Here is a 20,677-nt window from a genome sequence, read left to right as displayed (position 1 = left end):
GCAGGTTCTCTGCCATTGAGTAATGCCACCTTCCTTAAATGCCCCATGGCACAGAGTGGTAAAGCAGCAATACTGCAGTACTGTGGTCTGAACTCTCTGCTCACGACCAGAGTTCGATTCCGGCGGAAGCTTGTTTCAGGTAGCCGGCCCAAGGTTGACTCAGCCTTCCATCCTTCCGAGGTCAGTAAAATGAGTACCCAGCTTGCTGGGGGGAAAGTGTAAAAGACTGGGGAAGGCAATGGCAAACCACCATGTAAAAAGTCAGCCGTGAAAACGTTGCAAAAGCAACGTCACCCCAGAGTCGGAAACGACTGGTGCTTGCACAGGGGACCTTTCCTTTCCTTAAATATCCAGCAAGTCACCTGAAGATGCTCTTTGTTCTTCGCACTCTTTTCCTGCTCCCATTTCCCGCCCCCCCAGTTGCTTGCTCAGCCTGCTGAAAACCATGAGGAGATGACGGCTCGTCAACACATCGCTGACCAGCTTGAGCGGCGCTTCATTCCCCGCCCCCTGTGCAAGAGCTCCCTCATTGCAGAATTCAACAACGAACTGAAGATCCTGAAGGAAGCAGTGCACAGTGGCTCAGGTGAGGCGATCCCGGGGAAGAAAGGTGGGTTGCGGAAGCAAAGCCGCGTACGGCCTTTGTCATCAAAAACATACACGCTGTATAATCTTCTAGCAAACCTGAGCCCCGTGGTGCAGAGTGATAAAGCTGTAGGACTGCAGTCTTAAGGACTGCAGTACTGTGGTTTGAACTCTCTGCTCACGACCTGAGTTCGATTCCGGCAGAAGCTGGGTTCAGGGAGCTGACTCATGGTTGACTCAGCCTTCCATCCTTCTGAGGTCGGTAAAATGATTCCCCAGCTTGCTGGGGGGGGGGAGTGTAGATGACTGGGGAAGGCAATGGCAAACCACCCCGTAAAAAATCTGCCATGAAAACATCGTGATGCGACGTCACCCCAAAGTCGGAAACAACTGGTGCTTGCACAGGGGACTACCTGTACCTTTAGCAAACCTAAGAAATGCACTTGGAAGTAAATGTCATGTTATTCAGTGGTGTTTATTCCTAGAAAAGGGCTCCTTGGATTACAACCTTCAGTGTTTTAGAAAACCTTTTTTTAAATAATAATAATAATAATAATAATAATAATAATAATTTGACTGTAGTAGGAGAAAATAATTATGGAGTGGCTGCTGTACACATAACAGTTTGGAAGTACAGAAGGGTTCTTCACCGGGGCATGGGGCGGAATGCCTTGTCTGAGTCTGTCGTATTATGAAGGTATAATAAGACGTGCCTCCCAAAGGACAGGGTTTTTGTTATGTCACCTACCCTATAAATGTTATAAGCTCTGCAGATGGTATGGCTGCCCGCTCTGCGTTGGGAAATACCTGATGGTTTGGCGGGTGGAGTCTGGGAAAGGCAGGGTTTTGGGAGGGTAGGGACTTCAGTGGGGTATAATCCCCTAGAGCAGGGGTGGAATTCTAGCAGGAGCTCCTTTGCATATTAGGCCACACACCCCTGATGTAGCCAGTCCTCCAAGAGCTTACAAGGCTCTTTTTTGTAAGCTCTTGGAGGATTGGCTACATCAGGGGATGTGTGGCCTATTATGCAAAAGAGCTCCTGATAGAATTCCACCCCTGCTCTAGAGTAGCCATTTTCGCCAGGTGATCTCTATCACCTGGAGATCAGTTGTAATCCCAGGAGATCTTCAGCCATTACGTGGAGGTTGCAAGGCCTAGCAGTTGGTGACTGGCATCACATTTCCCTTCCATCTACCTTTTCAGAAAGTCTTGGCCTGAAAGAACATGATCGTTCCTTTCTCATTTTGTTGGTTCTCATTAAGGTAAAAGGGCAGTTAACATCATTCCATTCCACCACCACCCTTCCCCAATCTGTTTAGCCTATCAAGGGAAGACCTCCATCAGCACTGTGGGGACGTCCACCTCTGCATACCGGTTGAGCCTGGCCACCATGTCCCGCTCTAATACTGGCACTGGAACGGTCTGGGAACAAGATAGCGAGCCTTCCCAACAGGCTTCCCAGGATACTCTGAGCCGGACAGACGAGGAGGATGAAGAGAGTAAGTACTCACTAGGGACGGGCATGAAATGCGAAAATTGCACTTTGCTTTCCAGTTCGTTGGTTTGCCTGATTTGGTGGCTTGGTTCGTCTCATGTGCTTTAAAAAAAATTCTGAATGAATTGTGGTTCGTTTGGTTCAGGAGGGCTACAAAGCACTGGCGTGCAACGAATGTGGCCAGCATGATGATGCCACCTGGAAGCGATGCTATCGCGCCGGGCACATTTGCGGGGCAACATGCCTGGTGTGATAGTGTCACTTCTGGGTGACGTCCATGTTGCAGTGCACGAGGAGGATCCTACGCCAATAATGACACAAAAAGCAAGCACTTCATTTTGTAAGTTGTGCGTAGTGTGAGTAGCTGAACCGATCTGGAGCAAACCACAAATCGGCTATTATAGGCATGAATCATGAGTCATGCTTCAATTCTTGCCCATCCTTAGTACTCGCCCTGCTAAGGGCCCAACTAGAAGGTGGGGGATGGTGGAGAGATCCAAATCTTTCTCAGTCATGTGCTAGCAGTGAGCTGGGAGTCCAGTGTCGAGAATAAAGCTTTAAAGGTGTTAATTTTTAAAGCCCTTAACGGCCTGGGACTCATGTGACTTCAGGACTGCCTTTCCTGTTATACCCACAGCAGAGCAAATTTAATTTATGCAGTGGCTCACAACTTTAATGCCAGTAGCTCATGAAGTAGAATTTTTGCTTACAAGACTCAACAGCTTAGAGGGAGCATCAGTTACAACCAGGGGTGGAATTCTAACAGGAGCTCCTTTCGTATTAGGCCACACACCCCTGATGTAGCCAAGCCTCCAAGAGCTTACAAGGCTCTTTTTTAACATAAGAACATAAGAGAAGCCATGTTGGATCAGGCCAATGGCCCATCCAGTCCAACACTCTGTATCACACAGTGGCCAATACACACACACACACACACACACACACACACACACACTGTGGCTAATAGCCACTGATGGACCTCTGCTCCTTATTTTTATCCAATCCCCTCTTGAAGCTGGCTATGCTTGTAGCTGCCACCACCTCTTGTGGCAGTGAATTCCACATGTTAATCACCCTTTGGGTGAAGAAGGACTTCCTTCTATCCATTTTAACCTGACTGCTCAGCAATTTCATCGAATGCCCACGAGTTCTTGTATTGTGAGAAAGGGAGAAAAGGACTTCTTTCTCTACTTTCTCCATCCCATGCATAATCTTGTAAACCTCTATCATGTCACCCCGCAATCAACGTTTCTCCAAGCTAAAGAGCCCCAACCGTTTTAACCTTCCCTTCATAGGAAAAGTGTTCTTCCAACCCTTTAATCATTCTAGCTGCTCTTTTCTGGACTTTTTCCAATGCTATTATATCCTTTTTGAGGTGCGGTGACCAGAATTGCACACAGTACTCCAAATGAGACGGCACCATCGATTTATACAGGGGCATTATGATACTGGCTGATTTTGTAAGCCCTTGGGAAGATTGGCTGCATCGGGGAGGTGTGGCCTAATATGCAAAGGAGCTCCTGCTAGAATTCCATCCCTGGTCACAACTCCCAAAGCCCAAAGAACATGCCAAGGAACTGGTCGTCACTTGACTGATCCGGTGCTCTGAATTCCTTGCAGATGACTCGGTGAGCATGCCCAGTGTGGTAAGTGAACAAGAAGCATTCCTTATGGGTTCCGTTGGGAGGAGGCGATTCTCCAGCCATCTCTCCAGCATGTCTGCACCTCAAGCTGAGGTGGGCATGTTACCCAGCCAAAGGTAACCACATGAGTTATTTTGCATCTCCTGCTATACCTCCCCCTCCCCCCAAGAGCTGAAATGCCAAAGGTATTATGTTGTCTGTAATTCATAGGCTAGAGTGGTCGCTGCAAGCTCTGGTTAAACATGGATGTACGGAGGGCAGTTGTGATTCTGTGCAGGCAATCTTACTGAAGTGTAAATAGCAACTCTAAAGCTACCTATTAGAGCTCTCTCTCTTCTTTTTTTTTTTTGAAGCTGCAGATTTAGCATCTTCTAAATAGGTTTAGGCCAAAGTAACTGTTCCCGTTTTTTAAAAAAAGTCATTGTCTACAGTGTGATCGGAAGATATAACCTTGTGCTGGAACTCAGCAGGGAATAAAGGTCTTGTCCAATGCAATACTGCAATAAAACCTTGTGCACAGTTAGATTGGTGAGAAGGTCTGCGAAGGAAGGGTTGAGGGCTTAACGGTTTCTGGTTCCACCCCGTTTCTGTCCTGGATCGTGTCAAATCAGGCATGTGCTTCATTCTCACACTTAAAGGGGCCTAAGTCAGATTGGGACACAAAGAGTGAGGGGGCTTAATCCTCCCCCCCCCCAAAAAAATCATTTTTTTTCCTGATTTCAGTCAGCCCCAGGGAGCCGCTGTTTGTCTTGTGACAGAAATGTACGCATAGCTAATTGCAGAGCTTTTTTTGTAGCAGGAACTCCTTTGTATATTAGGCCACACACCCTGACGTAGCCAATCCTCCGAGAGGTTACAGTAGGCCTTGAACAAAGAGCCCTGTAAGCTCTTGGAGGATTGGTTACATCAAGGGGGTGTGGCCTAATACGAAAAGGAGTTCCTGCTACAAGAAAAGCCTTGGCTCATTGTTGGATGCAAGTTTCCCCAGCTGGTCACGAATCAGTTCTCAACAAATGAGCCTCCACACACCTAAAGAATTAAGTTTAAAGATTGTGGATCAGCAAACATCAAACGCCCAGCACAAGTCCGGTTGGACTGGACTCAGAGTAGACACAGGTAAGCTGCATTACCGCTGTAGTCTGGCAGTTAACATAAGAACATAAGAGAAGCCATGTTGGATCAGGCCAAAGGCCCATCCAGTCCAACACTCTGTGTCACATAAGAACATAAGAGAAGCCATGTTGGATCAGGCCAAAGGCCCATCCAGTCCAACACTCTGTGTCACATAAGAACTTAAGAGAAGCCATGTTGGATCAGGCCCAAGGCCCATCCAGTCCAACACTCTGTGTCACATAAGAACATAAGAGAAGCCATGTTGGATCAGGCCAATGGCCCATCCAGTCCAACACTCTGTGTCACATAAGAACTTAAGAGAAGCCATGTTGGATCAGGCCCAAGGCCCATCCAGTCCAACACTCTGTGTAACATAAGAACATAAGAGAAGCCATGTTGGATCAGGCCAATGGCCCATCCAGTCCAACACTTTGTATCACACAGTGGCCAAAATATACACACACACACACTGATGGACCTCTGCTTCATATTTTTATCCAATCCCCTCTTGAAGCTGGCTATGCTTGTAGCCGCCCCCACCTCCTTTTGGGTGAAGAAGTGCTTCCTTTTATCCGTTTTAACCCAACTGCTCGATATTGAATAACTGCCAATTGAATAACTGTTGAATAACTGCCAATACTAGTCCTTTCTGAGCTCACTGGTGATTTACGAATATGATTGGTTCTGTGCTACATATGCACAGATCTTCAGCCACAGGTGTGTTGTACAAGACAGAGAACAAATGTGCATCTTTTAAAAACGAGATGAGACGTACCCCTCGATTTCACTGGAAACTTTAGAAAGCAGGATTGTTGCATGGGCATACACTGCTCCATATCTGCAAATAAGAATTCCTGATTGTACTCTCTTTCCGAATGCCTTAACTCCCCGGGTTTAAATGTTTTTTTTCGTAATAACTTAGCAAGCATTGGAAGATATCTAGACATTGATCTGCAAAATTCATTCCCCCTCTCTGTCCCCAAACCTGTTTTCTTAGGGGTGATTTCAACAAACTGATTGGCTGCCTGTATTTGCATAGTGATAAGCACACCCAATGACTGAGGGTGACTTTTCTAGTGCATAGTGGGGGGAAAATAAGGCAGGTGAGAAGGAAACACCATACAGTTAGATAAGTTCACTGTACCGGGAATCCTCACAAGAGAAAGATGCTGGTTTGAGTCCACTTTTACTACGTGCCAGAATCTTGTGTGATTCAACACTTAAAAATTGCCTCTGGTTACAACTAGGGATAGACACAAACTGCATTTTTGCAATTTGGTTCAGTTTGTAGTTTGTAACTGAACCACTAAGTGATATGCTGGTCTGCAAACCATTTTAGTGTAAAGTTTAAACTGATGTTTTCTGCTTCCCGGGGCTTTCTGTGGGGAACAGAAAGCACAGGTTTAAATGGCTTGGAGCCATTTAAATCCCTGACATGGACCAGTGAAAATGAAGACTCCGATGAAAAGCCGCATGGAGCAGAAAGCAGGGGTTTAAATGGCTCCCAGACATTTCACTCCCTTCTTTCTGCTCGCTGTCAAAATGATGGAAAGCAGAAAGCAGGGAGTGAAATGGCTCTGACCCATTTAAACTTTTTGTGAAGAGCAGAAAGCAGGCGTATAAACTCATGCTTTCTTCTCTTCATGAACTGCCATGACCTGTATCAAAATTTGTGCGAGTTCCTGGCTGTTCTTCAGTTCACAAACATGGCTTTGCGAACCACGAACCGGGCAAAATTCGTGACGAACTTTAGTTTGCCAGCTCGTTCATGCCCATTCCTAGTTACAACCATGAAAGCCTTTACCTGGATCATGCAAGTTAGCCTGATCTTATCAGATCTCAGAATCTAAGCAGAGTCATCCCTTGGATGGGAGGCCACCAAGGAAGTCCAGGGTTGCTTGCTACACAGAGGCAGGCAATGGCCCACCACATCTGCTCATCTCTTGCCTTGAAAACCCTATGCAGTGGTGTCAAACATGCGGCTCAGGGGCCGAATGAGGCCTCTAGTGGCCTCCTATCGGTCCCCTGAGCAACTGGCTGTCATCTGCTTCCTTCTCCCTCTCTCCTGCTTTCTTCTGTATCTCAACTTGCTTTGCAAGGCTTGCTCAATGACATAGCAGCTACAGAGCAAAACCTCGATTTTCTCCATTGGATTTTCTCCATTGGTTGAGGCTCCTCCCCCTCTTGGTCCCCTGGGGAAGGCAGGAAAGAGGCAGAGCTTCCTTCGCCCAGTTCCCTGGATCCCATGGAAGAAATACAAAGAAAGACCAACAAGTGCTAATATTTTAAGCATGTTTTATTTTAAGGTTGTTTTTTTTAAAAAAAAAAATCTTTAGTCGTGTCTTTTAAAAAGTTTATATCTCTGTTATCTAATCTTAAATAGGTACACACACGGCTTGGCCCGGCAAGGTCTCATTTATGTCAGATCCGGCCCTCATAACAAATGATTTTGATACCCCTGCCCTACAGAGTTGCCATAAGTCATCTGTAACTTGATGCAGTTAACATTCACATAACCACAAAAAAAGAAAAGTTGTGGAGTACTAGCGGGTGTCCACGTTTCTCTTTCTAAAATACATCATGTTTGACTTCACTTGCTAATGTTTTACACGTTCTGTTTTTGTTATAAACTGTACCAGCCAGCTGTATAGGAGTTTGACAGCTTAAAATGCTTAATCAATCTGTAAGCCTTTTTTCACGGGTAACTGAACTAACAAAAGCGTTAATTGATGTGTTTGTTGGTGAGGGACAACTTAACTTGCTGGGACGGAGTGCTGATTAGGAGGCCACTTGATTATTTTTTAGGCTTAGGATTGATTTTTTTAGGCTTTTTATAGTTTTGATATATTACTGTAACAGAGTATGAGCAAGAAAATATGAAATATGGCATTTCCTTCTAAGGCAAAGCAGTGTTGCTTTATGAATATTACACAAGTAATTTATAATACCTTCAGTTTCTCAAAATGGCAGCTGTATCAATTTTTTTCAGTAATTTACAAAACGTTTTAAAATTTGACTTATTTCATGAAATGATAACTTCTGTAACGCCTAACATTTACGCAATGTCAAAATGACAGCCTTTTAGAGGACATTTTCACTTTGCACGTAGATAAAATTAGAGCCGGCCGATGTGCACGTAACTTGGCTAGCAATGTGACTGAGTGGTTATCTTTGTTCCTTGGTTCAAAACAAATAAATATATAACAATAGGGTGTCCTTACTGGTGCATTGATAGTCCACCACACCACATCTATCCTTTCATTTTACACAGAGGTATTGGTCAGAAAAGGACCCTAATTGATTGGTAGCCTGTGATTTGCGATGCTGCCACGAGTTTCAGACACACAGGTCCACATGTTCACATTCAGTTTTGTTACCATATGGAACCCCATCTCCCACCCTGGAAAAAAGGGGCAAGGTTTCAGAGAGAGAGAGAACCTTGGCACATGCCAGCTCTTCTTCCTTCCTCTTAGCAATGGCAGACACCACGCCTTCTCAGGAGTGGAATTCTAGCAGGAGCTCCTTTACATATTAGGCCACACACCCCTGATGTAGCCAATCCTCCAAGAGCTTACAAAAAAGAGCCTTGTAAGCTCTTGGGAAAATTGGCTACATCCGGGGTGTGTGGCCTAATATGCAAAGGAGCTCCTGCTAGAATTCCAAGCTCTTGGGAGGATTGGCTACATCAGGGGTGTGTGGCCTAATATGCAAAGGAGCTCCTGCTAGACTTCCAAGCTCTTGGGAGGATTGGCTACATCAGGGGTGTGTGGCCTAATATGCAAAGGAGTTCCTGCAAGAATTCCACCCCTGCTCCTTCTAAAGAAGAGGCAAGATGGTCCTGGCATGATACCACAGGGTGAGTGGATGGTCAGGTGGGCATAACATTACGAGGAAAGAGAGGACCCTGCTACTGGGACATGGTTGTTTGGAGAACTGGAAGGTTTGAAAGTCCCTTACTGCTCCATGCTGGACTCATTCAGATTTCTGCCTCATTGCTTCACTCTGATCGGAGAGGGGAGCTCAGGAGCATCTGCCATTAATGAGGCTCTAATATTGTTTCCTTGGCTCCAGGACAGTATCTAGGTCCTCTTCTAATTTCCATGCTATGTTAGTTTCCATAGCAGGTGACTCTGCATAGGGTTCTCTGAATAATTACTTATACGTGAAGCTGCCTTATCCTAAAAGACCTGTAATCCATCAAGGTTGGTAATGGCTACTCTGACTGGTGGCAGCTTTCAGGGGGTCTCCAGCTGAGAGATCTTTCACATCACCCACTGCCGGATCTTTTGAATGGAGATGCCGGGGATTGAACCTGGGACCTTCTGAATGCCAAGCAGATGCTTCACCTCTGAGCTGTGGCCCCTTTACTTGGATAAAAGAGAATTGATTCCCAGTTCAAGATTCATAATGAGGGTTATCAGACTTCCCCCACTGGTGGAGGTGGGGGTCCCCCACTGTTAGGCCCCTGCTCTGCCACCAATTAGCTGATCAATGGGGGGGTTTTTACCCCCAAAAAGAGGGAACCCCAGCAGACATTTTAGCAATGAGCCTACATTCCTTCAACACAACCCAGAAGTGATGTAAGCATGTTGGGACAATACTATGGTTTTTTGGGGGGGCAAAAACTCTATGGTAAAAGCTAATTGCCCCAAGCCCAGAGTATTACCCCGATGTGCCTACATCACTTCCAGGTTACGTTGGAAGTCATGTGGGCACATTGCTGAAAAGTCTGATGAAACTTCCTGTTCCCAGTAAGCCCATTTCCCATCCCCCACTAGTTGCCAGGAGGGACCTGGCAACCAGGGCTTTTTTTGTAGCCGGAACTCCTTTGCATGTAGCCCATCCTCCAAGAGCTTACAGGGCTCTTCGTACAGGGCCTACTATCAGCTCCAGGAGGATTGGCTACATCAGGGGTGTGGCCTAATATGCAAAGGAGTTCCTGTTACAGAAAAAGCCCTGCTGGCAACCCTATCCATAGCTACGATCCCCAACTTTAAAAAGACCCCCTGCTCTCTCAATTCAGAGTGGGGCAGGGTGACTCTAACCCCTTGCCCATTGCCCCTTTCCTGACCCTCCAAGTTCTTACCTGTACTGCTGGGGAAAACATAAAGGTATCCCATTTCTCTTTTTTCGAAAAGAGTGTGTGGCCCACCCCAGGAAAAGATTTTTTCTTTTCTTAAAAAGTGGGAGTTCCTGATCAGGGACCTTGTATGTCGCATTCAGCTGAAAACAAAACGGGGGTCCAAAACATTAGAGAAGCCGAGGTGTGCTGGTCACGCCTACCGAAGGGCGGGCTGACAAAAGCCACGAAGCTGGACATACCCACCCACCTACCCAGATGTTTTGCTTTTATACTTTGGTTAGAATGCCATTGAAGTGTTTTATCAAGCTGGAGATTTCCACGCCTCCTAACTTCCATCTCTAGGAAGTTCTTTTTTGGCTGTAAACAGGAAGCCATCTTTCCAGGCTTTGGCTCTCGAGTGAGGCCATTTCGAGATTGAGCATTTTATTGTCCTCTTTTTCTTTTTATTATCCGTCTGATACTTCTTTTTTTCCTGAACACAGAGACAATTGCATGCTTCTTGTTTTATATTTTCTTCCCTAAACGCTCGCCCTCCCTGCCCCTCCTGCAGTGAACCCAATGTCCTCGAGGACTCCCAGGGCCTGGCCGCTGCGGGCAACCTTACTAGGTACAGTCTTCACCCTACCTGTGTGTCTCAGTGTCTGTGCTGGGGAACAGTCTGCTTCCTCTCTTCACTGTCTTTCCCTCTGCCTCATCCTTGACGCTCTTTCTCTCTTTCCTGCCATTTGTTTTTCTTGTTCTCCATCGATGACCAGGCCTGCAAGTCAAAGGTGCAGCCGTCCCGCTACGGTTGCGAGCTTTTCCCTGTGAGCAATCCCGATTGGCTAAACGTTTTTGAGGGAAAACAAAACGTGTCAAAGTTAACCAGTTCGAGGGCATGTTGTGAGATTGGCTGAAGGGCTGTAAGAAACTTTCATCACACATTATTAAATTTATGTCTCGGGTACCTGATTAGACCCGTTTATTTAAAACAACAACAATTACCTTTATTCATAGTATGATCTCATAGAGGGCAGATGTTTTTATAGGGATTCGTTTTATGTCCTAAAAGTAGCGGTGGGATTCTAGGTGGGAGCTCCTTTGCATATTAGGCCACACCCCCTGATGTAGCCAATCCTCCAAGAGCTTACAAGGCTTTTTTTGTGAGCTCTTGGAGGATTGGCTACATCAGGGGTGTGTGGCCTAATATGCAAAGGAGCTCCTGCTAGAATTCCACCCCTGCCTAAAAGGATTCGTTTTATGTCCTAAAAGAGTAGATTCTCAACAATATCAGAACCACCCTTCCGTGTAAGAACTAGGGTTGTCAGGTCCTACCTTCCTGCTGGCAGGTGGATCCTGGAGACATTTGGAAGTGATGGCATATGACGTTGCTGCTGTCATATGCAATGTTCTAGGTTTTGGGCAAAAACTCTGTGTATTTTTAAGCTACAAAACCATAAGAGTTTACCCCGAAACAAGAACGTTGTCTCGCAATGTCCCCAACATGATGACGTCACTTTCAAGTGACATCATCGTGTCAGGGATGTTGCACGGCAACAGTCCTGTTTGGGGATGGGGTTCCTGTCCACCAGCCAGCTTTGGGACAGTGGATTGGAGCCCCGCAGGCCAGGTGATCCCTTGGCTGGCCAGGGACCTAGAACTCCTAGTAGGAACAGCTCTCCCCAAGCCATCATATGAACATATATGAACATATGAAGGTGCCTTCTACTGAATCAGACCCTCGGTCCATCAAAGTCAGTATTGTCTACTCAGACTGGCATTGGCTCTCCAGGGTCTCAAGCTGAGGTTTTTCACGCCTACTTGCCTGAACCCTTTTTATTTGGAGATGCCGGGGATTGAACCTGGTACTTTCTGCTTACCAAGCAAATGCTCCACCACTGAGCCACCATCCCTCCCGTCCATCCTTAGAGACCCCCTCTTTATTATCTAAGTTTGTTGTCATTTTTTGTGCTTTCGTCTATTCAAGAAACAAACCGTCGTTTCAATTTGTGTGGTGTCAGATATCAACACAAATCTGTCCTGGAGCTTTGCTTGAAGATCAGAGAGAGGTTGGGCATTTGGGGTCACCCCATGGCCGTGCTTTGAAAACACTTTCATTTTCCTATTCTAAAGGGGAACTGCACCTTTAACATTCAGCTCAGTCATTTGAATCATCCTTATTGTCCTGTTGTGTTTATGCCTCTCAGCTGGTCCTCAATAGTTGGAAAGGTGCATGATGCCACCCTCCCCATTTCAGGGACACCTCCCCCTCCCCCCCAGCCCTTGGTGTCAACTGTGCTGTGGCCTCCTTTACCATTCTTGTCTAAAAACGAGGAAACTTTGAGAGGGATTTTCCTCATAGACGATTTCTTTGTTTTCTTCAGCTGTAGATTTTTTAGACCAGGAAATTGTGTCTGTCCTTGGATGTGCCATCTTGATCATTTTCATGATTCATGGAGCTCTCTATATTTGCATTCGTTGGCTCAGCAGGCGGATCAGTTTTTGGTGGTAGTCAGGACTTTTTTGTAGCAGGAACTCCTTTGCATATTAGGCCACACACCAATCCTCCAAGAGCTTATAGGGCTCTTCTTACAGGGCCTACTGTAAGCTCCAGGAGGATTGGCAGTATCAGGGGGTGTGGCCTAATATGCAAAGGAGTTCCTGCTAAAAAAAAAAAGGTGGTAGTAGTGTGTGTCTGTGAGGGGGAAGAGACAGGAAAGTCCATTTAATGAGAACAGAGCTTTTTAAAACCTCAAGCAAAATGTAAATACATTGATTGAACATGTAAATACTTCAATCAAATAAGACATTATGAAAATTTTCATCTAAGAAACTCCCTAATAGTAAAGTGAGGCCCAATATGTAAACCCCCTGATCAGGGCTCCACTGACTAAAACAGATAGTTCTGTAAACTTGGGGACCTCTTCAAGTTTTCAGAAAAATCTGAAACTTAAAAAAAAATTATTGCAGTTGAATGGAAGGAGTAAATGGCACCTTCCTTTTCATTATGGCATGAGAAGATATGGGAATACTTTGTGATAGAGAAAACAACATAGTTTCAGGCATACAAACTCTGATACATACAGGGCTGGTTGTAGGGTGCACAGTGCCCTAGGCAGGTCCACCAACCATAGGCAGGCGAGCAAGAAAGGCGGCAGAAGAGCAAAAAAGGTGGCAGCTGAGTGAGAAAGCCAGCACAGGAGCGAGAAAGCCAGCAGGAGAGTGAGAAAGCTGGCAAGAGAGCGGGGAAGACCTCTGTGAGTCAAATGGGGGGGGGGGCTAATTTGCCTAGTGGAAGGGCTGGCCCTGGAGACGTATCATCCTTAGGCCTCCAGGGCAAAAAATATCACCTGGATCCACCCACTGATCTCCAGATGAAAGAAATCCATCCCCCTGGAGGACTCTATGGCATTATTCCCTGCTAAGGTCCCTCCCCCCTCCAACCCCCAGATTCCAGCCCCAAATCTCCAGACATTTCCCAACCCAGAGTTGACAACCCTACTATACTTTGTTCCTTTGCTCGTTAGAGGAGAATAATGCTGGCATACTCTAAAGTGGGGGTATCTAAGATGGCGTCTGTGAGGGCCCTGATGCCTGTCAACAACTTCCCTGCTGCCTGCCAAATGTTTTTAGAAAGTGGGTGGATCCAGGTGATATTTTTTGCCCAGGAGGGCTTCTGATTGGCCACTGGAGCACTGATTGGCTGAGCAGCTTTATAAAATGTCTCTTTGGGAGCAGCTTGCCACTGCAGCACAAGAATCTTCACTGAATGGCTGAAGGTAAGCTGTGTATATATGAAAGGAAATGTTTTAGAACAGTATATTCATTTTAAAAGGCTCCTTATTAAGCAGAGCTTCTGCCTGACGTGTTGAAGAGTTGCCCTTGGAGTGATGTGTAGCCTCGCTCCCTGCTATTTTGTGGTTGGCTGCACCTCCTGTGGCAGCCATTTTGTAGTTGGCTCTGCCTTCTGTAGCAGCCATTTTGTGGTTGTGCTCACCACTGTGTCAGAATTCCAGAGGTACCTCAGGTTCAAAAAGGTTGAGGACCCCTGCTCTAAAGCAACAATGGTGGACGAAGTACTAAAGATGGCATATGTCATTACAGTCCACACGCTTCCATCTGCATCAATATATGAATTGTGTTGATGTAGGGATACCATTCCTCAGAGGGGGCAGGGAATCCCCTCGCTTTTGTGGGATCCTGCCTGTCGCTGGCCAATTGGCAGGCAGGAGGAAATCCCCCCCCCCAAAAAAAACCAGTTAGACCGCGTGTGATGTGCTGATGTCACTCGGAAGTGATGTCAGCACTTTGGAGATGTGGGGGGTAATGCTTTACTTTTTGGGCAAAACTCTATGGTTTGAAGCCAATTTTACCACAGAGTTTTGCTCAAAAAAGCAGAGAGTCACTCCCGACGGCACCAATCCGCTATCGGCATTTTTGGGTGATGCCAGCACATTGCGCCATGTCCCCCCTCCCTCCGGTATGCTTCCCAAGTCTCCCTGCTGGCAAAACGAAGGGACCTGGTAACCCAGAGGAGGGGGTTGCCTTTGCTGAGCTCAGATGACAGAAGCAGGCCGGCCATTGATCTTGTTACTTCCCAAGAATGCCAGTCATTCGGTCGGTCGGTCAGTCAGTCAAAATTTTTATTGTGCATAGCCATTGCCCATTACGAAACAGAACACAAAGTGTTGTCAGTCCAACTTGTCATATTCTTGGATTGCCAGGGCGATCCAAGAATGCCACAGGTAGGACTGACAACTCTTCTAAGTTCAGACCCTCAGAATGAGGCGGAGCTTGGTAGGGTAGGGTTCAGGCCCGGTGTTGCCAGGAAGTAGCACCTGGTGGACTGGAAGAATAGTCTGGTTGTACTGATCCTTCCGGTGTCGAACGGACAAGTTAGTGTAATCTTGTTGTAAGAACAACAACCCCCAGTTCTGGACCCTCACTGAGCCCTAGGGTTGCCAAGTCCTATTCAAGAAATGTGTGGGCACGTTGGGAGTGGAGCCAGGAGACACTGGGGATGGAGCCAGGAGCAAGGGTGTGACAAGCAAAATTGAACTCCAAAGGGAGTTCTGGCCATCAGATTTAAAGGGACTGCACACCTTTTAAATGCCTTCCCTCCATTTGGAATAATGAAGGATAGGGGCTTCTTCTTTGGGGGCTCAGAAAACTGGACCCTTTGGTCCAATCATTTTGAAACTTGGAGTGTGTTTTGAGGAGAGTTACTGGATGCTATGTTGAAAATCTGGTACCTCACAAAACAGCTCCCCCAGATACCAGCAGATCAATTCTCTATTATCCCATATGGCAGGGGTGGGGAACCTCCATCCTGAGCGTATACGGTGCTCGAGGTCACTTGGTTTGGCCCTTGGGGATTGCAGGACCAAACCGAGCCATGTGGCAGCCTCCCAGGGCCTGGCTGGCCAGCGAGGATCGTGGAGCCCAGTAGCGCTGTGCAGCAGCCTCCCCAGAGTCAGGCAGGGATCACAGGGCCCAGATGTACTGTGCAGCAGCCTCCTTGGGGCCTGGCTGGCCGGCCAGAATTGCTGCAGGGCCTGGAAAAGTTACTGTCACAGTTCAGTGTGCACTTGATTATCCCAGATGGTGTGGCCTAATATGCTAATGAGTGTGTGACCAAATATGCTAATATTAGGGGATGTGGTCCAATATGCTACTGAGTTCCTGCTGGGCTTTTTCTACAAAAAAGCCCTGGACCTATGCATTTGCCTAGGGCGGCGGGCCGGGTGTGTGTGTGCCAGATAACGCTTTCTCCACATGACTTCAAATAGAAAAACAATTATTTGCATTAATTTTGCTGGCCTGAATCATTCTCCCGCAGCGGAGCACTGTTTTTTTAAGTTGATAATTTTTTATGGCCCGCGAATGATGTTATAAATATCCATATGGCCCTTGGCAGAAAAAAGGTTCCCCACCCTTGCCCTATGGGAATTGGTCTCCATAGGGAATAATGGAGTGCCCAGCAGACATTTCCTCCCCCCCCCACTTTCTGATGACCCTGAAGTGGGGGGAGGGCCTCCAAACTGGGGGATCCCCTGCCCCCACCTGGGGATTGGCAACCCTACTGAGTCCCTTCATCAGAGCTCCTGAGAAGGTGGCTAAAACTATGGAAACTTTTTTATCAGGACTTGAGGCCTGGCAACTCTAACTAGGGTTTCCTGCTCCCTATAACACCTGTTCTAAAACCCATTATAAAATCTAGAGGGTAATTATACAGAGAGCACATTATTTGCTATACACCTTAGATAGAAAATTGAATCTGTGCACCGTTAACCTTGACTCACGCAGGAAAGGGCTGTAATCGTTATGGCAACGTTTTAGTAGGAGCACAGCAACCTTTTCTTCAATAGAAATCGGCGCTGTGGAGATAAAATCGGGGCTGGGAAGCCGGAGGACGCCAGCAGGAGGCGGTGGTGGCGCCAGCCGAGCTGTTGGAAGAGGTGACGATCGAGTTGTGAGGAGAGACAATGGGGCGAAGTACCGAGGTAGCTTGGGGCTACTGATGGGACGATGGCTCCTATCCCTCCCCCCCCGTGCTGCCATGATTGGTGGGGTTGTGGAGACAACCACGCTGTGGACAAAGAACTGGGGAGCCGGAACAGGCCAGAAAAGACCAGCGGTGCGGTGTGGCCGGAAGATTGCCTGGCGGGGCTGAGACATCTGTAGGCTAGTGTATGACGCCTGTGATTTTCTGGGTCCCTGAGAGGCTCAGCTGCACGACTGGTGGGGCACAGGGAGGCTGGCACCCCCCTGGGTCCCCTATGTTGTGTGGTGGGTTGCTTCAGGCTCGCCAAACAGCATGACAGCATTATTGTACTCCTGGGTATGACCACGCCCCCGGAACAAGAACACTTGCACTTTACGGTTATCGCTCCAAGAATAAGAACATTTGCACTTTATGGACATCGGCACGCCCCAAGAACAAGAACACTTGCACTTTACAGACACCGACACTTTAAATACAGCAGCGCTTTATTTAGTTCTTTTAAACCTCTTTTAACTCCTTTTAACTCTTGTTGATCTTAACTGCCAATATTAACAGAATTGGATTGCTGATGATAATTGTGACGGAACCGGCCCAATTCTGCCTTCAGACCCGGTCCCGTCAACTCCCTGTTGAGTCGCCAACTCCTAGAGGGAGCTATTTCTCCTCCGGCCACTTGGGCTCGCTGCCACCACCTGCTCAGTCTAGGGGTTCAGATTGAGAGGGACAGGACTCCCAATCCCCCTCTCCAGCTCTGAGGCCAGGCCTCAAGGTCCTCTGCCACTCTGTACTTGGGAATCACAGAGACCCCAGCACTTCTTCGGGGAACCCCTGGAGAATTGGCATCTTCTCCAACTGCATGCCTTCCCCCTTCCCCGGGGCCCCCTTCATAAAGCAGCATGGTCTAAGCGGTCGGGATCTATGTGGTACAGAGTTTGACTGCCAGCATTCAAAACAGAACAAAATGTTTAATAAGAAGAGAATAAAATAAAAAAAACAAACAAAAACAAAAACAGTTACATGTAAAAGTGTAGCACAGCACCTGATCAGCAACAAGAAGGGCAAATAAAAGGTGGCTTTAAACGCATCCTCTCGTCCCTGGTGTAAACTTGGTCTACCTTGTGAATTACTTACTCGGTCTGACTGTCTGGGGTCCTCCTCATCTTGAGTAGGCCTCTCCTACAGTCAGGAGCCCACAGACTCACAACCTTTCTCTTCGAGGGCCAGCTGCGGACTGGCCTTTTCCCGCCTAATTCGAATAAAAAACCCAAAAGAACTTCCTGCCCCTCTAGGAGGCTTTCCCCCTAGAGTTGCTGGTTTAACTCCAGAAGGGAGGAGGGAATGAGGGGAAGGCTAAAGAACTTCCTGCCCCTCTAGGAGGCTTTCCCCCTAGAGTTGATGGTTTAACTCCGGAAGGGAGGGGGGAGTGCAGGAAAGGCTAGGCCCCAAAGCCTGCCTAGTAGTTTCATGTTCCCCTCCAACCAAGCACCAACATTAACCAAGATGGCATTTCTCCACAATAATTCATTGGTTATTTAAATTAGATTACTGTTTCATTAATTGGCTAATTTAAGGAAACTGTGGCAAATTAATTGGGGAAGAGTAATTGATTGGGAGGGTTTTATACTTAAGGAGCCAATGGAGTTAATTAATTAATTATTTTTAGCTAATGAATTAATGGGTAGATTTGGGGTGGTGGTTTTAATTAAATAACCATTAGACACTATTGGCAGGTTAGCATAATTGATAGATTGGCTAGAGAAGGGAGGGTTGAAGAGGGAGTAGGTTCAGCTATTTCACCGGTCTGAAGTTCTGCAATTTCGCACCCGGTACAATTGTTCAATACAATTCGGACTCTTACAACACTGCCATAAGGCAGACCAAATTCTAAGGAATTGGAGATCGGCTGTGAGGCTTTTGCAAATTTCTTTGCAGATAAGATCGCGTCGCTCCACTGCGACCTCCCCGCCACATTGGAGACAGTATGCGAATCCGAGGCTCCGTGCCTGTCTTCGGATCATGTTCTGGACTGTTTCAATGTTCTCAGCCTGGAGGAAGTTGACTGGATTCTCTTGTCTACACGCCCTACAACTGGTGATCTGGACCCTCGCCCCTCCTGACTTATTAAAGCTTGCCAGAGGGAGCTCCGATATCCTGTACGGGATATCATGAATAGATCCCTGATGGAAGGGCATTTTCCAGCACCTCTTAAAGAGGTGGTGGTCCGCTCTCTCCTAAAAAAATCAACGCTAGATCCGGCCGAATTGGCACACTATCGGCCAGTCTCGAATTTACCCTTTTGGGGTAAACTCATTGAGAGGGCAGTGGCATTGCAGTTACAGAGTTTTCTGGAGGATGCTTCCGTTCTCGATCCCCATCAGTCCGGCTTTCGCCCAGGTCACGGGACGGAGACAGTGCTGGTTGCTCTGGTGGATGACTTTCAGTGGCATCTGGACCGAGGCGGCTTGGCGGTACTGATGTTGTTAGACCTATCGGCAGCATTCGATACGGTTGACCATCGTTTGCTGACTTGCTGTCTTGCTGATGCAAGGATTCAGGGGCTGGCCTTACAATGACTTTCCTCAATGGTCGGGGACAAAGGGTGGCGATTGGGGGTGAACTGTCCCGGAGGCACACGCTTGATTGCGGGGTGCCTCAGGGGGCGGTGCTTTCCCGGATGTTGTTCAACATCTACATGTGCCCCCTTGCCCAGATTGCCCAGAGATATGGGTTGGGTTGTCACCAATATGCTGATGACACCCAGCTCTATCTACTCATTGATGGCCGGCCTGACTGTGTCCCAGAAAATGTGGACCTGGCGTTACAGGCTGTGGCTAGATGGCTCAGGCTGAGTAGATTGAAACTAAACCCAGCAAAGACAGAGATCCTTTGCTTGGGTCAACGTGGTCCGGGAAGGGAAATTCCCCTACCAGCCTTTGACGGTGTGCCACTGACAATGGCACACAGGGTCAAGAGCTTGGGGGTACTATTGGAGCCTGCCTTGACAATGGAGGCCAAATAGCAGCCACTGCTAAGTCCGCATTCTTTCATCTTAGGCGGGCAAGGCAGCTGGCCCCTTTCCTGGAACACGACGATCTGGCAACAGTGATCCATGCAACGGTCACATCAAGGTTGGACTACTGTAATGCCCTCTACATGGGGCTGCCCCTGTTCCGAACCCAGAAGTTGCAGCTAGTGGAGAATGCTGTTATTAGGGCTCCCCAGGTGGGAGCACATTCATCTGGGGCTCCGGGGACTGCACTGGCTGCCAATAATATATCGGGTTTGGTACAAGGTGCTGGTTATTACCTTTAAAGCCCTATATGGCCTAGGACCTGCCTGCCTTAGGGACCGTCTCTCCCCACATGTTCCCCAGAGAGTGCTTAGATCTGGTTCTCAAAATCTACTAACAATCCCTGGGCCGAAGGAGGCCCATCTGAAGTCAACCAGGGATAGGGCCTTTTCGATTACAGCCCCTTGCTGGTGGAACCAGCTACCGGAAGAGGTGAGGGCCCTGCGGGACCTTGGGCAGTTCCTCAGGGCCTGTAAGACAGTTCTTTTCCAATTGGCATATAACTGACCGGTACCTGAAAAACCCCAAAGGTAGGTTGTAGGATAGCACATTGATAGATCGTTTTCTTGTTTTGACTGCTGTAAAATACTTAATGTATTTTAATATTCATTAATCTTATTGTTAGAATTTTATGTTGTGAGCCGCTCTGAGCCGCCTCGGTGGGGAGGGCGGGATATAAATAGAATAAAATGAAATGAAATAATTGCTAATGCAGGGTAGAAAACATTAAGAAGGGCTTTGAACAGAACAAGCAGAGAGTTTGTTTTCAGAACCTTTTATCTTGTGTATAACAGACATATGCGACTACTTAGTGAAGCCTGGCCTGGTGAATTGAAAAGCCAGTCCCTCATAACTAATTATAAAACCAGGAGTAGGATGTAAACAAGTTAGTCACGGCTAATAAGTGAAAAGAACCAGCTTGGCCGAACAACCATAAAAGGGACAAAGTACAAGTTAAAAAAAAATAAGAAAGGGTGGAAAGACCAACATTACAATCTGTTGCGGATGGTTTTGCATTGTCCTTTAAATAACAATGCAGAACTATGGAAGATATTCCAAAACTGCAAGCAAAAATAAATCCAAATTATACAGTAGCTTAAAGTAATTCCTGCTTCGGGTTGCCAAGTCCAATTCAAGAAATATCTGGGTACTCTGGGGGTGGAGCCAGGAGACTTTGGGGGTGGAGCCAAGATCAAGGCTGTGA

At 47.1% G+C, this 20,677-nt stretch overlaps 1 protein-coding gene across 1 annotated transcript in view; it reads left to right on the top strand.

Annotated features, from left to right (window-relative positions):
* Positions 1-20,677, top strand: part of UNC80 (unc-80 homolog, NALCN channel complex subunit) — a 219,538-nt gene that overhangs the window by 185,598 nt on the left and 13,263 nt on the right. Inside the window, exons 58-61 of the mRNA XM_060257048.1 lie at positions 421-586; positions 1,905-2,084; positions 3,701-3,839; positions 10,470-10,526. Coding sequence (XP_060113031.1) covers positions 421-586; positions 1,905-2,084; positions 3,701-3,839; positions 10,470-10,526 — 542 coding nt within the window. The remainder of the gene's footprint in view (positions 1-420; positions 587-1,904; positions 2,085-3,700; positions 3,840-10,469; positions 10,527-20,677) is intronic.

The sequence above is a fragment of the Heteronotia binoei genome, chromosome 16 (assembly GCF_032191835.1).
Source record: "Heteronotia binoei isolate CCM8104 ecotype False Entrance Well chromosome 16, APGP_CSIRO_Hbin_v1, whole genome shotgun sequence".
Lineage (NCBI taxonomy): Eukaryota > Metazoa > Chordata > Lepidosauria > Squamata > Gekkonidae > Heteronotia > Heteronotia binoei.
This window is presented reverse-complemented; position numbering and strand designations above follow the sequence as displayed.